The sequence below is a fragment of the Apodemus sylvaticus genome, chromosome 22 (genome assembly GCF_947179515.1).
Source record: "Apodemus sylvaticus chromosome 22, mApoSyl1.1, whole genome shotgun sequence".
NCBI lineage: Eukaryota > Metazoa > Chordata > Mammalia > Rodentia > Muridae > Apodemus > Apodemus sylvaticus.
Window position 1 is genome coordinate 3,456,969 of NC_067493.1, and position 15,528 is coordinate 3,472,496.

Here is a 15,528-nt window from a genome sequence, read left to right on the forward strand (position 1 = left end):
ATAGAGACACCACTGTGACCAGATCTGTATGTTTACATATATCAGTTACTTAAAAGTAGACATTAGAATTTAAATATATATCCTCATGTTACCCATTACAAATAAAGATTCAGAGACATAATATCATTTCATATTTATTTTACATGTGGGCATTTATTGATTAAAAATACATTTGTCTATTCATATTAATTTTTAAGTTTTATTTATTCTGAATAAAAATAACTTAGTCTAAGTTAACCAGTTTACTTTACTTGTAATCTATTTGGTATTAAGAAAAAGATGTGAAGAATAAACCATGATCCCATGTGAATATTCTATACATAAGTAATAAAAGACAAATTTCATTAAGCCACAAATTTATGTTTATTGCTTGTCCAAAATTTTTTTCCATAATTTTCATTGATTATTTTGTGAAAACTTCACAAAAAATCCTTAGTAAGCATATTTTTAATTTGGACAGAAAGTAAGCCATACATATCTAGAGCAGAAGAGTACTGAAGGCCATTTTATCACTGAGGGGAATTAGCTGCATAAATAACTGACACTGAGACCCAACACAGAGTAGCACAGATATTCTTTGCTGGCAGCAGTCGGTCTTGCCCTTGGCAACTTGTCCCTTGATTATCTGTTTGATTTTGTGAATATCAGAGCCATCACTTCCTTTTTCAGTATGCTAGTTTGGAAGTGGTATGGATAAACTTTTAGGTTCTTTAGAGAAAACATTGAGTGAATAAGGTAGAAGCTATCAGAATAAGAACAGAACAAAAGTCCTATTGACTCAGTGAGACCTGCAAGAGTAATGATGGAGACCATTTTGTCTTGTACAATTTGGTTATATTTACTAAAGATGTGGTGAAGACAAATGGCCCATGCAATACTTATGATATTACTACCAAAGAGGGGCACAAAGTCCCATGATTTTGTACATCTTATGAGGATTCCCAGATGAAACTTAGAAAAACTAAAGGAGTAGAGGTTTTCTGTTGTCTGTGAATAGGACCTCATAATAATGTAAAGATATTTCCCATCTGGGAATTCTAGGTTCTTGGATAACTCACTTTCCACTTTCACTGGGACAGGAAAGATTTTGATATTATAAAAAATGAGGACTAAGAAGGCAGAAGAGCAAAAAGATAGAAACTGAGTTCACATACAACAACAAACAAATCCATTGACCTGATCCTGAGACTGACCACAACCTTAACATTTCTTCGTTGTGTAACAGGGATACGATTGACTCAGTGGGACCATCAAGAGTAATGGTGGCCACCTTAACACTAACCCTAAGGCTAACCCTGGGACTTTTCCTAAATCTCTAATCCTATCTTTTATGAAGCAAAGGTGATTTGTTTGTTTGTTTTTTAAACTGGCATTAGGAAGTACTTATATCTTAAATATGCTGGTATACACTGAAGATCAGCTGTAATATCCTGCAACATGAAATCCACCAGTCCTGGATTTTTCTAACTTCCCTTGGCTGACAGCCTTTATCAGGACATTCTGTTAACTACCCTTTCTATATACATAGAAAGATTCGTTTTTCTCTATGATTTGAGATAGGTTTATCTAGAAAATCTGCACTAATTCAACTGTATTTTGTTTTTTTTTTAATTTGCCACTGTTGAAAATGTGCTGACTAGTAATAGTGCTCAACAGTGTTTCCCTTATGTTTCGCTTATGTTTCTGGCTTTTATTATGAGGTTGTTTGAGAAGGGAGCTTCAGTTTCCCTGAGCCCAGGATTTAGACAAAACAAAACAAAACAAAACAAACAAACAAAAAAAAACCCACTTGGTTTGTTTTTGTTATTTTTTTTTTCTTTCTTTCTTTTTTTTTTTTTTTTTTTTTTTTTTTTTTTTTTTTTTTTGGAGACAAGCGTTTCTCTGTATAGCAGAGGCTGACCTGGACCTCACTCTGTAGACCAGGCTGGTGTTACATTGGTTCATCAATTCCTGGGTCAGATTGATACATCCAATGAACCTTCAGTAATGGTCTAGGCAAACTTTTCTTCATTATTATGGAAAGAAGACAAGTGCTTTGAGGAAAGCTCAGGCACAGGTACTGGAAAATGCTGGGTCCTGGCTTCAGAGGGGGAGAAGCAGGAAGCTGACCAGCCTAAGCTGGAATGTTGTTCCTCCCTCAGGGCTGTGTGTTGTGTGATGCCTCTTGATATCTTATTTCAAATGTTAATGGAATGCAAACCACTCCTGAGATCTTGAGTAGGTGTGGTCCTAGATAGGAAGCACACTTTGGACCTGCCAGTCAGACAAAGAGGTGGGAGCTTCCAGGATTCATTCTGTGTGGTCACTGTGGCTGTGCAGTTTTAATGGTTCTCTGTGTCCTGCTCTGAGTTCTGCTGTTGGGTGCTGTGAGGGGACCTCAGGGAAGCTCTGAAATGAAGGCATGGTGAGCGCAAGATATCTGCCCTCAATGGGGAGGAACATGTGGCTGAGCAGTGGGTGCTGGCGTGGTGGGTCCACTATGGGGTTGGATCGGAAGCAGCAGCCAGATGTGACTTCCTGTGAGGTCTCTAGTGGTTGCTTCTTACTTGCAAGTTCAGGCCATGACCTCTGAATAACTTCAGTATCATGGCTGATTGTAATTCTCTCCAAATCATCTGGTCTAGTTGCTTTCTTGTAGAAGCCGGGTGGTTTCTGTGAATTTGCATCACTTGTGTCCAATCTACTTTTCCTTTAATAATATACATTAAGAAGACAGTGTCAGGCCTGGAGAGATGGCTCAGAGTTTAAGAGCTCTGGCTGTTCTTACACTAGCCATGAGTTCAATTCTTAGCAAGCACATGGTGGCTCATAACTATATGTAATGGGATCTGGTGCCCTCTTCTGGCCTTTAGGAGTATATGTAGGGAGAAATTTGTATAAGTAATGAATTCATTCCTTAAAAAAATTGAAGACAGATATGAATCTAATAGTTCTGATTTCATACATTACTCATTCTATTGTTTGTTATTTTTTGCTGTAGTTGTTTTTTATTTCTTTAATATGCTTAGTGTTTTGATTATTACGTGGCAAATGGACTTTTTTCCCAATATTTGGTATTTTTGATGTTTCTTGTACATTAATGGGCATCTTTTTGGTTTATGAAAAATTTTAATTCATGATTTAATTTGAAATATTTTCTAGACCTTTATGCTGATTGATCTTTTTCCTCTTCCTCCTCCTCTTCTCTTCCTTTCTCCTCCTCCTTCACTTCTCCTCCTCGTCCTCCTCTTCCACTTCCTCCTTCTCCTCCTCCTCGTCCTCCTTCTTTTTCTTCTTCCTTCTTCCCCTCTAACATGTCCTGAGAAATTAAACTAAAGTGAAACATGTAAGAGTCTATTGCAAAAGAGGTTTTTTGTGGAAAAGGAGAGGAGTGAGAACCTGAGGATGGTGACTTATTTTCCTGTCTGGTATTACATATCTTTCTATGCTGGTGTCTGGGCAACTGCATTTGTGGTGATTATTGGTCTAGGTAAGGTTTCTCAGTTTGTCTTGTTTGTGTGGTTGTTTATTCCTTTGTTACAGTTTTCTGTCTAGATTTTCATAGTGTTGGCTGAGTGTGGCCTCTTTACTGATGTTTTGGTTATGTTCAAGAGAGATTGCTGGTCAATATTGAATACTAGGAGAGGAGGTGTGAAGGAAGTGATAATCTCAATACACAAAGAGACATAGTCAGGAGAGAGTTAAAGCTGCCAACATTTCATTATTTCAGTGCTGCAGTCATCTAAAGGAGCCTCAGTTAAGGGTGTGCCCTCAACAGAATGGCTGGCTGCTATGTCTGTGTGAGATAGTGTAGATGAGGCTTGGCACTGTGAGAGGCCATGGAAGGCCATTGGTGAAGGTACAACCTCAGTTGCAATTGATGGCCCAGAACTGAAGGGGTAATGCATAGAAGTTGAGGCTTGTCACCATGAAGAGAACCTATGAGAGGCGATTGGTGAAATCTAGTTACAGCAGAAAGCAGCAGTGTTTTGGAGATGCCAGTAACATGAGATGAGCACTAAGAACAGCAGCTGCAGTGGAGTACAGGCAGCTGGAGCCTAGAAAACACGCTGTGTGCTACAAAGGGCAGAGCTGTAGAAATGCCTCAAGCACTTGGAGGAGCTCAGAACATGGTGAGCTGTTAAGTTGGATTACATTTATTGGAGTCTGAGTTTTGCTTTTGATTGTGACTGTGCCCTGATATTGTTCTTTCTAGAAGGTATAATGTATTTTAGTAGAGCCCGCACTTAAGAGTCTTTGAATTTTTAAAAGATATTGGATATTTTAATGAGTTGGAATTTTTAATGTGTAAAGACTTTGGGACTTTTAAAGTTATTTAGATATTGGGGAAATAAGGGTTGAGGATTAATAGTGATATGTTGGTGTGTCGAGTTGACAAGGGGTCAAATGTACTGGCTGGTTTTGTGTGTCAACTTGACACAGACTGGAGTTGTCACAAAGGAAGGAGCTTCAGTTGGGGAAGTGCATGCATGAGATCCAACCGTGGGGCATTTTTTTCAATTAGTGATCAAGAGGGGAGATTGTAGATTGAGACCATCCCTGGACTGGTATTCTTAGGTTCAATAAGAGAGCAAACTGAACAAGCCAGGGGAAGCAAGCCAGTAAGGAACATCCCTCCATGGCCTCTGCATCAGCTCCTGCTTCCTGACCTGCTTGAGTTCCAGTCCTGACTTCCTTTAGTGATAAACTGCAACGTGGAAGTGTAAGCTCAATAAACCCTTTCCTCCCCAACTTGCTTCTTGTTCGTGATGTTTGTGCAGGAATAGAAACCCTGACTAAGACAAGGGTAATGAAAATGAGTAGCAGTTGAGCCTTGCCAGTATGAGAGGCCAGGAAAGATCAGTGGAGAGGTGAAGACCCAGGAGCAGTTGAAGATTCAGTACTGAGGAGATTTTGAAATGAAGCTGGGTATTACAGAGCTGTGTGTGTGTGTGTGTGTGTGTGTGTGTGTGTGTGTGTGTGTGTGTGTGTGTGTGTTGGGGGGACATGCTACTCCTGGTCCAGTTACCCCTTTTTGTTTGCTTGTTTGTTTTCTATTGTCTTAGTGTGGAGGTTTACCATTCTTTACGTCCGCGTGTATTCTTCCTTTCCATCCCCTAATTGCTTTTGGAGAAACTTGGAAACACAGTTTTGCCATTGGAAAAGCAAAGGTAAATCTTTTTTCTTTTTTCTTTTTTCTTTTTCTTTTTTTTTTTTTTTTTTTTTTTTTTTTTGAGACAGGGTTTCTTTGTGTAGCCCTGACTGTTCTGGAACTCACTCTGTAGACCAGACTGGCCTCCAACACAAAAATCCACCTGCCTCTGCCTCCCAAGTGCTGGGATTACAGGCATGCGCCACCAGGCCCAGCTAGCAATGGTAAATCTTATCGGAAAGCAACTTGTTACTTTCCTTTAAAAACAAAACAAAACAAAACAAAACAAAACTAGAATTGCCCATCTGTTGAGTCTGGAAGTCCAGACTGAAAAAAATTTCTATTAACACTTTATCATCATTATTGTTATTTTGGATTTTCAAGATAGTTTTTTTTTTCTGTGTAGCCCTGGCTGTTCTGGAACTTGCTCTGTAGACCAAGCTGGCCTTGAACTCACTAGAGATCTGCCTGCCGCTGCCTACAGAGTGCTGGGAATAAAACCTTGCACTACCAATACCAGGCTTAAGAGTTCAGGAGAAGAGAATTTCATTTTTTTGTGACATGCTGATCATCATGTTTGGGGAAGTTTAATTTACAGTTATGATGGGAATTAAGTATCTGGGTGGTTAAGATCATGTTCATCTACCTGTAGAAAGGAATGTGAGTTGACATCACTTAATAATGGCTTTCGCTGTTAGCCTACCACAGATCCTAGACACTGCAGCTCCCCCAGCATTGCTGATGATGTCTGTGCTGACAGCATCATAGGCTGAGTTGGATAACACGTGTGTGTTAGGCATTAGGGATTCCACACAACACCAGTATCTGGTACAGATATCACTTTGATTACTAAGATGGCTGCTGCTTATGCCTGGCGTGGCAGAGATGATGGCAATTTATTTGGTAAACGAATGAGACACTGCAGTTGATGTGTTAAGCAGGGAGCCTGGCATCTAATAAATTATCGAGTGCCCAGGGAATGGTTACATGAAAAGTTTAGGCTGAGCTTTATTCAAGTATGCACGTATATATTTTAAAAATAACAGCAGTGCTTTTAACATGCTGACAGATCATGAGGCTGTGGGGGAAGATGATCTGGATGGGTCATATGGCCTTGAAGCATGTTTGAGACAGGTGGGGCATTTTGTGTGCTTGTCAAAGGTTTTGGTTTGTTAGGTTTTCTTAATTTTTTTTTCTTTTTTTGAGACAGGGTTTCATCATTAGCCTGAGCTGTCCTTATAGACCAGGTTGGCCTCAAACTCACAAGAGATCCACCTGACTCTGCCCCACCACGTTCTGGGATTAAAGTTTTGAACCACTGTTGCTTGGCTTTCCATGTTTTGTTTAAATATGAGAGGACATAGACTAACATTGAGAGCCACCTGAGACCTGAGACCACATGGAAACTGCTAAGCACAAAACCTGTTCTTTCTGTCCTACTGTGTAGTTGAAGCAGTAGGGATATTAGAGGGGTTTAGAAGGGAGATAATTTCAGCAGCCAACCCTTTTGCTCATGTGGTCCATGTTTTTTTTTTTTTTTTTTTTTTTTTTTTGACAGTGTTTGCTGTTATCATTGTAGAGCTGTAAGGTCAGCCAGTGTTGTTTAATATTCTCTCTGAGAAAGGAGTTCAATCCCCGTGTCCAGAGGTTGTTGAGATAACTAAGGCATTGGTAAATCTGCCATGGAGTGATATGTACAAGGAGAGGAAGTAACCAAACTGTTACAAAAGGTGACTTTCAAGATTTTGCCGTGTGTGTCAGAAGAGATTTTAGACATTTGAACGGAGTAGGAGTTCCTACAGACTGTTAGGATCCCTGAAGAAAGATTGAATGAATTTACATCACAGGATGAACATTTGTCTATAATGTCAAGGGTCAGGATGTAGTTAATTGAATCAAACTTCTAGATAGGATGATTTCTTTCGGGGCTTGTCTTTCCTGTCTGGCTTTATTTACAGAGCTTGTGGAAGATCGTGAAGGAGGAGCCTTTACAGATATCGTCCAGGATAGTGTTTATAGAATGAAAAATTTTATTTTTTCTTCCTTTTTTTGCTTTTCCAATAATTTATATATTCATTGTCACCCTTATCTCGATCCCCATTGTATGTCCCTTGCTATGACAGAGTACCTCCCCCAGTCTCTCTGATTTCTTTAAGAGTTTGTGGGAGCCCCCAGGTATCCCCAAAATTGGTGCATCAAGTCTCGTGTGAGTTAAGTACATCCACTCTTACTGAGTCCAGACATGGCAGCCCAGTTAAGGAAACAGATTTGAAAGATAGCCCCCTCCCCCCCACAGCTATAGGGAAAGCCCCTGCTACAGTTGTTATTAGACGACCTTCTGAACCTCTGCACATCTGCTATATATGTGCCAGGGGACTTAATCCATCCTGTGTATGCTATTTGACTTGTGGCTTAGTCTCTGAGTGTCTCCAAGGGTGCTTGTTACTTGAGTCTCTTGGTCTTCCTGTGGAGTTCCTATCCTCAGGGATTTCAATCTTTCCAGCAAATCTTCCATAAGAGTACCCAAGGTCCATGCAAGGATTGAATCATGATTTCTGCAGCTTTTTCAGTCAGCTGGTGGGTGAATCCTCTCAATGGACAATTACTCAAGGCTTTGGTGTGGGAGCATAACAGGGTATCATTAATAATGTCATGGATTGGTGCCTGTCCATAGAATTGCACTCAAGTGGGGCAAAGTTTCATTGGCCATTTTCTCAGTCTCTTCTCCAGATTTAACCCACCAATTCTTTTAGAGGGAAAACATTGTGTTCTTGGTATCTACTGTGTTGTGACTGAAACTGACCCTTAAACTTTCTTCTCATGCTCCCATACATTCACTATAATCCCTTTCTTTAAATCATATAAAATATAGTAGATAGATATGCTATTTAATAATAATCTATTTTATAAGTCAGTTTGTTTTATATTTTTAATTTTTTTTTGCTTTTCTATTCCAAAACAAATTTCTCTGTTAACCTTGTCTGTCCTTAAAGTAGGAAAAGAAACCACAAAAGACACATGTCTTGTACTTGTAATACAACCATATTTTTGGGCAGTTTTTCCTCCACATTTTTAATGTTGAAATTTGGCCAAATATGTAGACTATATTCTATTTCTAAGAATGGCATATGTTCATGACATCAATATTATCTGAGTATTCAGGTTCGTTAGGTTTCACATGAATGCTATTCTTTCTCAGTCTTGTGTTTGTTCTGAAATAATTGAATAAATAGGAATATTTTGCCTGTGTACATGAATATGAATACCATGTGTGCCTCATCTTTACTGTTGTCAGTAGATGGCCTCGAAGCTCTTAATCTTGAAGTAATGAGTGGTAGTTAGTTCCCATGTGTTTGCGAGAAATTGTCCACCAATCTGTGCTCACTCTCCTGCCCTACGTTGCTTATTTATGATCAACATTTATATTAATACTATTTTCGTCTGTCCATTTGTAATAATTTATGCATATATTCTCTTCTATCAAAAGTTTATTAATGTTATATTTTAAACTGTTACTCTTCTTGTTTTTGCCAGATCAATTCTGATGTGTAGTGAATGTATAATTCTTTGTAGGAACTTTAGTAAAGAACGGTGAATTCTCTAACATTTTTGTTTCCTTTGTTGATTTTTGTAGGGATTGAGGGTTTTAAAATATAACTTTTATTCTCCTAGAACACATTACAAAGGTCATGCCAGTGTCAAGTTATTAGACATACACCTGCCTGTGCCTCTGTGATTAAAGACATGAGCAAATACACCCAGCTTGCCCATCATGTTTGTAGTTAGTAAATGTTCATACAATTTTTCAGGTATGTTCTCAGTATTGTGAATCTGTTTCCCCTGCATGTCCCTCTCAGTTGGCATTTCTCTAGCAAGGCTGTATCCTATTCAAAGTGTTCAAAAGTGACAGAGGTGGAACTTATAATTAAAGATCCTTCTAAAATGACACAGTCTTTATAAATTCTGAGTCAGAAAATAAGCAGAGCAAGCACGAGAATTATGTGAATATATATTTGAGAAAGCATATATTTATTTTCCGGTGATTTTAGAATCATGCATTGTGTTGTACATGTATGGGATATTTAGGATGCAGTGACTTTTGATGATGTGCATGTGAAATTCACTGAGGAAGAGTGGAATTTGCTGGATCCTTCCCAGAAGAGTCTCTACAAAAATGTGATGTTGGAAACCTACCTGAACCTCAAAGCTATAGGTAAGACTGTTATTTTTTTCTGAAGAAAACAGATATTTCTTGGTTATTGATGAACTTCTATTATTTTAATTGTATGAAAATTGAGCTGAATATTTCAGTTTCACTGAATTTTCACTGCAACTTTCACGGTGCAGTTAAAATTCACAGTACCTTTAATTTTGCCTATTTTCCAATAGTATATCATTCATTTTCTGGTACTGTGTTTTAGGCTATAATTGGGAAGAGCATCATCTTGAAGAACATTGTCAAAATAATAGAAGTCATGAAAGGTAATTTTCATGTGCAAGCTGATGCAAATTTGTCTCTGAGGAAATTTTAATATCTTATGAAATCTCCAGCAAAAAGCTAGAGTGTAAAATAACAGTCCTTTAAGTGTAGATATGATTATAATATTCTTACAAAACCATGTACCTCAAGATCCAATATCTGATTTCTGTATCCATTTGATAAGTAGCTCCATTAGACCTTTGCTGTGGATCTGCCAATCTGTATAGTCTCATACTATTTAGAAATTTTGCATTGAATAGTGATAAATTTATACCCAAAACATTCTAATAAGCAAATAGTCCATAGAAAATTTGGTGATACTAATATTCTTGTAGTAATATAGTTCAGTTTGGTGAGAGGGCATTTTATGAGAATCAAGAATATTGTTGTGGAGAAACATTAGTCCATATTGAACATGTTATGAGAAACAAAAATTCAAACAGTATGAATGCAATGCATAATCCTTTAATTTATCATTCTTTTTATTAGGTATATCATGTGTCACAATAGATAATAATCATGTGAGCATTGTGATATGGAAAGAAGAAGCATAAAATTTTTGTTCTAAAACAAGAACATATGTAATATTCTGCCTTTGATAGAAATTAGGAATAGGAAAAACATTTGTAATTTGTTGGGTTTTTAGCTTTACAGGGAATATCCCAAATCTCATAGTGTAAAAAGAACTTAATGGGTACTAGGAATTTGGAAATTCTTCAGTGTGTCCTTGTTCCCAGTCACATGTGTTGTAATTCACACTAGAGGAAAAATATGAATGCAATCAGTTTTATAAAGATCAGAGTTTTTCTAACTTTATTCAGATAGCTAAAATACATCATTTAAAAAGATGGTATTATAAATATGAGCCATGTAATAACCATCACAGGTGTCTTGAACAACTCATGATGAGGGAGAACAACATGAACATATAAGGTGCTAAAACCTTAAGATCTGATGCTTCTTTACCATTAGACAAATTGTAAACATAATTCATATTACTTATATGATTGATAAGAGTAATGTATGTGGTAAAGATTTCACATGTGCTACTTATCATTGCAGGCATGTAAGGAGATATACTGGAGTGAAACTCTGTGAGTGTAATATATGTGGTAAAGCCTTTACAAGATGCAGAAATCTCCAATATCATAAAACAACATCAACTGGAGAGAAACCTCATGAATGTAATCAATGTGGTAAAGCCTTTACAAGACCAAGTCATCTCCAAACACATAAAATGACACATACAGGAGAGAAGCCTTATGAATGCGATCAATGTGGTAAAGCCTTTGCACAGCGCAGTTCTCTCCAATATCATAAAAGAACACATACTGGAGAGAAACCTCATGAATGTAATCAATGTGGTAAAGCCTTTGCATGTCACAGTGATCTCCAAAGACATCAAAGAACACATACTGGAGAGAAACCTTATGAATGTAATCAATGTGGTAAAGCCTTTGCACAGCACAATGCTCTCCAAAGACATAAAAGAACACATACAAGAGAAAAACCTTATGAATGTAATCAATGTGGTAAAGCCTTTGCACAGCACAGTGATCTCCAAAGACATAAAAGAACACATAATGGAGAGAAACCTTATGAGTGCCATCAATGTGGTAAAGCCTTTGCACAGCGCAGTCATCTCCAGTATCATAAAAGAACACATACTGGAGAGAAAACTTATTAATGTAATCAATGTGGTAAAGTGTTTTCACCAGGGATAAATCTCCTAATTCTGTGTGCTGGAGAGAAACATAATGAATATGATCATGAATTAAGTGGGAGTTAGGAGGGTATCATAGTAGGATATGAAAGACATGGGTGCTTGGGATTATTTCCATTCTGGAGATTTTTTTTTTTTTTTATGCGTTTGTAAAGAAGTTTGCTGCCCTCATCTGAAGAGTCTCCTTGAGGTTAAGGTAAAGATGTTTACATTAATTGTATTGACAAAATAAGTCACAAAAATCACCGCATAGAATTTGGCATGAAAATTTTTAACAAACATAGAAACTAAGAAAGGAAAAATAAAAAAAGAAAGGTTCAAAATACAAGGCATCATCAGGAAGTTGAATGAAGCTTAATCTTGTGATCAAGGATATTCAATGGCATTAAAGGAATGGTTCTACTAGGACAAAATTACATTCAGCTAAACATACGGATTTGCAGTTGTATGAAAGTGAACTGTATCATGTTAGTAATTATTATTACCTGGTTATTGTTTTGATGTAGACATATGAACATACAAGTATGTGTCAAATTGCCAAGGGATAGATTTGGATTCTGGGTTCTAATTTTAAAATATAAACAGAAAATCTTAGTTCCAGGCATGATGTTACATGCTTTTTAACCCACCATTCACGAGACAGAGTCATGCAGATCTTGGAGATCAAGGTAGATCTCTAAGCAAGTTCCAGGAAAGCCAAGATTAGGCCGTGATGTATTTGAAATATTGAAAGCTGCTGATTATGGAATAGAAGGAGCCATGTTCCAGCCCCAGTAAGCACCAGAACTCCGAGAATTTTATCATGAAGTGGTGTTGAATATTGTCAGAGAATTTTACATTACCTCATGAGATGATCAATTCTTGGTTTTTCTTACACTTTAATCCCATTTTGTTGAACCGTCACTGTTTCTAGAATGAAGCCTTCCTCATTGTTAATGGTGGACGATCTTTTGATATGTTTTATATTTTATTTCATTTGTTTTATCTTTTAAGTATTTTTGAATCTGTGGTTTTAGGGATAATTGGTCTGTAATTCTCTTTTTTTTATCACACTGTCTTTCTTCACTGGATATATGAGTAATCAGGAGTTCAGAAAATAAATTGACTAATATTTATTTTGTTTCTATATTGTTGAATACACTGAATTATTGTTAAATCCTCTTTGAAAGTCTGGTAGGACTCTACCCTAAATCTCATAGACGTGGGCTCATATTGGGGACATATTTTTAATGAATTCTGTTTTCCTTCATGTTTATGTCAGTTTAAGTTGTTTTTCTCTAGTTTAATTTTGGGATGTGGAATCGATTGAGGAAGTTATCTATTTCTTTTAGAATTTCCAAGTTGGTGGAATGCACCCTTTTTAAACTATGTCTTTACAACTCTCTGGATTTCTTCATTACCTCTTATTTAATCCCCCATTTCATTTTAGATTTCATTAATTTGTATATTCTTTATCTTTTAATAGGGGTTTGTTTATCTTGTCTAATAAAAGGATCAAAAGACCAACTCCATGTCTCATTAATTCTCTGAATTGTTCTCTTTCTATTTTATCAATTTCATCCCCCAACTTGAAAATTTCTTGATGTCTCCTCCTCGTTTTCTTTGCTCCCTCACTTCTTTTTGTTGTAGCCTTTAAAACATGCTGTTAAATTGCCAGCATGGGAGTTCTTCAATTTTTTCATGTAGGCATTTTGTGCTGTGAACTTTCTTTCAGCTCCACTTTCATTTTCTTTGTGTTCCATGAGATTATGCATGTTGCATATTCATTTCCATTGAACTCTAGAAAGTCCCTGATTTCTCCTTTTTTCTGTGTAGACCCATTTTCTCTCACACAATTAGTTTGTAGTCAGTTAGCTGTCCTCCCTCATCTATTACAACACTGAGACATCAACAGGTTTTTGCCCAGATCATGTATTTTGTCTCATCAGAGAGTGTGGGGACTCCTGGGTCTGGTGCAATCAAGGACATGAGGAACCCAATTTCTAGGGGCCACCCACTGGGCTGTCTTGTTGCTCTCTGGGATGGAATTTAGTCCTTCCCCATCAGATCGGTCCTCTCCTTACAAATGGCCCCATGGATATGAGAGGTAACAATAGCATACCAGCCATGTGTGTCTTGTCTTTTCTCAGCTCTAATGACATTTCAGAGCTGCCAGTTCAACTGCCTGGGCTGACCTTCCTGCCAGGTGTGGTCCTCCACATGTGTTCTCAGTATTTGACACTTCCACTGCCCCAGCATACCTCTGTCCATCCTGAATGAGGCAGTTGCCATTGGTGAACCCCATTACCCCTACTTCTATTTAAGCAGTCATACAGAGGCCCATCCAGAAAGGTCAGGGTCCAGCAGCAGGGTGGCTGAGAAGTTATCCTGGGGGCATTCAAGGCTGGTAAAAATTCGTTCTTCAATCATCTTTAACCAGGAGGTCGATTGGTCATCCAGAAGGGATCAATAACCAGAAATGAACGCATATCAATCAGGAACCAAGCATCCATCGATCAGTATTCAGACAGGGACCAATCAATCATCCCCTGTGAGCCTCATTGTCCAGCAGCCGATCAGTTACTTGATTGGTGATTGAGAACAGACTGCCAGTAAATGACCAGCCACTCACTAGCTGCCAATCAGTCAATCAATCGATGATCAATAAACAGTAACCAATTGATTGGTAATTAATCAATGACAAATACTCAACAATGGTTAATCGATCGATAATTAATCAACAATCAATATAATTAAACAAACGACAATTTTTCAATTACATTGGTCTTTGCTGGACCAAAAACTGACTCGGTTATTTATTGATTGGTTGTGAACTACAGGTTCCTGACTGATTATAAGTTGATTGATTGATAGATTGATTGGTGACACATTGTCAATTAGCTAATGCCAGGACTCCTGGTCTGAGTACGCATTCCCCAAGTCTGCAAAGGTCATCTAAAGTTGGCAGAGTAAGGCTTTTTTTTTTTTTTAGCAGAGTCTTAAATAGTATGAATTTTTCAAGGCAAATAAGAGGTCCTACATTTTTGTTTTGTTTCTCTTTTCACTGTGAAGTCATTTATAAACTGATGGAGAGACTCTATCTGTAGGATTTAGTAAGAGAGAATATCGAACTTTATCAAAAAAAAAAAAAAGCTGTTGGGTGTCCATTTTGCATTTAGGGTAATCCTGGTCTTGTGATGGGGCACTTTTGATTCTCAGGGCCCCCTTATCTCCTTTTTAGGCATCACTCATGGTCTTCTGATTTGGCCTTGGCTGACAACAGGATCTTTCCCAGGTCTCCAGTCTGATGCTTCTGTCCTCCCATCTGCATCTCCTCTGCAGTCTGTCCTCCATGAAATACTCTCTTTGCCACTGTCCTCAAATCTCTTAGACAACTCTGTCCTAACTACTCCACCCTCTGGGGCTTTGTCTTCATAGCTAGTGTTCCCTGATTAACAAAAGCTCAAGCCACTGCTGCCTTTGCTTCTGGTGAATCAGGATCCATGGGTGTGTATTGTCAAAAATGTCTCCATGACCCTGTCTAAAAAAGCTGTAGGGATTTTATTTTCTCTCTGCCTAATATTATTCACTCTGGACAAGTTTGTGGGCCATCTTGTGGCAACCATGGGACCTGCCAGCAGAGATGGACGGTGGACAAATGGCCTCCTCTTACCTTCAATAGTGTTGAAAATCCAGTCTGTGTGAGTTAGGGCAAAGCAAGCATGTTGGGCGGACTCCCTGCTGGGGCCAGAAACCACCTCCATGACCTCTTCTGTAGTGACGGGAACCTGGGAAATATGGTAGATGTACACTGTCTCATATTATAATATGCATCAAGTCAAAGTCACTTTATCAAGTCACCTCATCAAAGTCACTAGGCAAGGTTACCCGTTAAACTCACAGTTTCATAGTCATTTTGTTCTGAGAAACACAAATGCAGCACACAAAAACACAAATAAAACCTTCCCTGTCTATTACAGGTACAAGAAACAACCAGAACGTGGCACTCATGAGAAAGACCTCTCCCCAAACACAATCCATTTTTTCTTTACATCAGGCAGACATGAGAAATAACCAGGAAGTGGTGCACACCCATAAGAAAAGAACCAGAGTGGTGGGCGTCTCTCTACTGCCCTGAGCCCAGGATGAATTAATGAATTTGAATGAATCATTTAATTTGAATAAATTTGCATATACCAGTAGTTTTTACTAAAT

At 38.0% G+C, this 15,528-nt stretch overlaps 1 protein-coding gene across 1 annotated transcript; it reads left to right on the forward strand.

Moving 5' to 3' along the window:
- Positions 1-3,907: 3,907 nt before the first annotated feature.
- On the forward strand, positions 3,908-11,298 carry LOC127673213 (zinc finger protein 431-like). The gene is made up of 4 exons (XM_052168818.1): positions 3,908-3,980; positions 9,228-9,344; positions 9,553-9,613; positions 10,935-11,298. The coding sequence occupies exons 1-4, from the start codon at positions 3,908-3,910 to the stop codon at positions 11,296-11,298; spliced, it is 615 nt and encodes a 204-aa protein (XP_052024778.1).
- Positions 11,299-15,528: the final 4,230 nt, after the last annotated feature.

What these genes read in the sequence shown, in the direction of transcription:
- LOC127673213 (XM_052168818.1), top strand. Translation starts at nt 3,908, where the DNA reads ATGAAGAGAACCTATGAGAGGCGATTGGTGAAATCTAGTTACAGCAGA. An exon ending in GCAGTGTTTTGGAGATGCCA is followed by an intron (nt 3,981 to 9,227) that starts GTAACATGAGAT and finishes AGGATGCAGTGA; the next exon opens with CTTTTGATGATGTGCATGTG. An exon ending in AATAATAGAAGTCATGAAAG is followed by an intron (nt 9,614 to 10,934) that starts GTAATTTTCATG and finishes ATATCATAAAAG; the next exon opens with AACACATACTGGAGAGAAAC.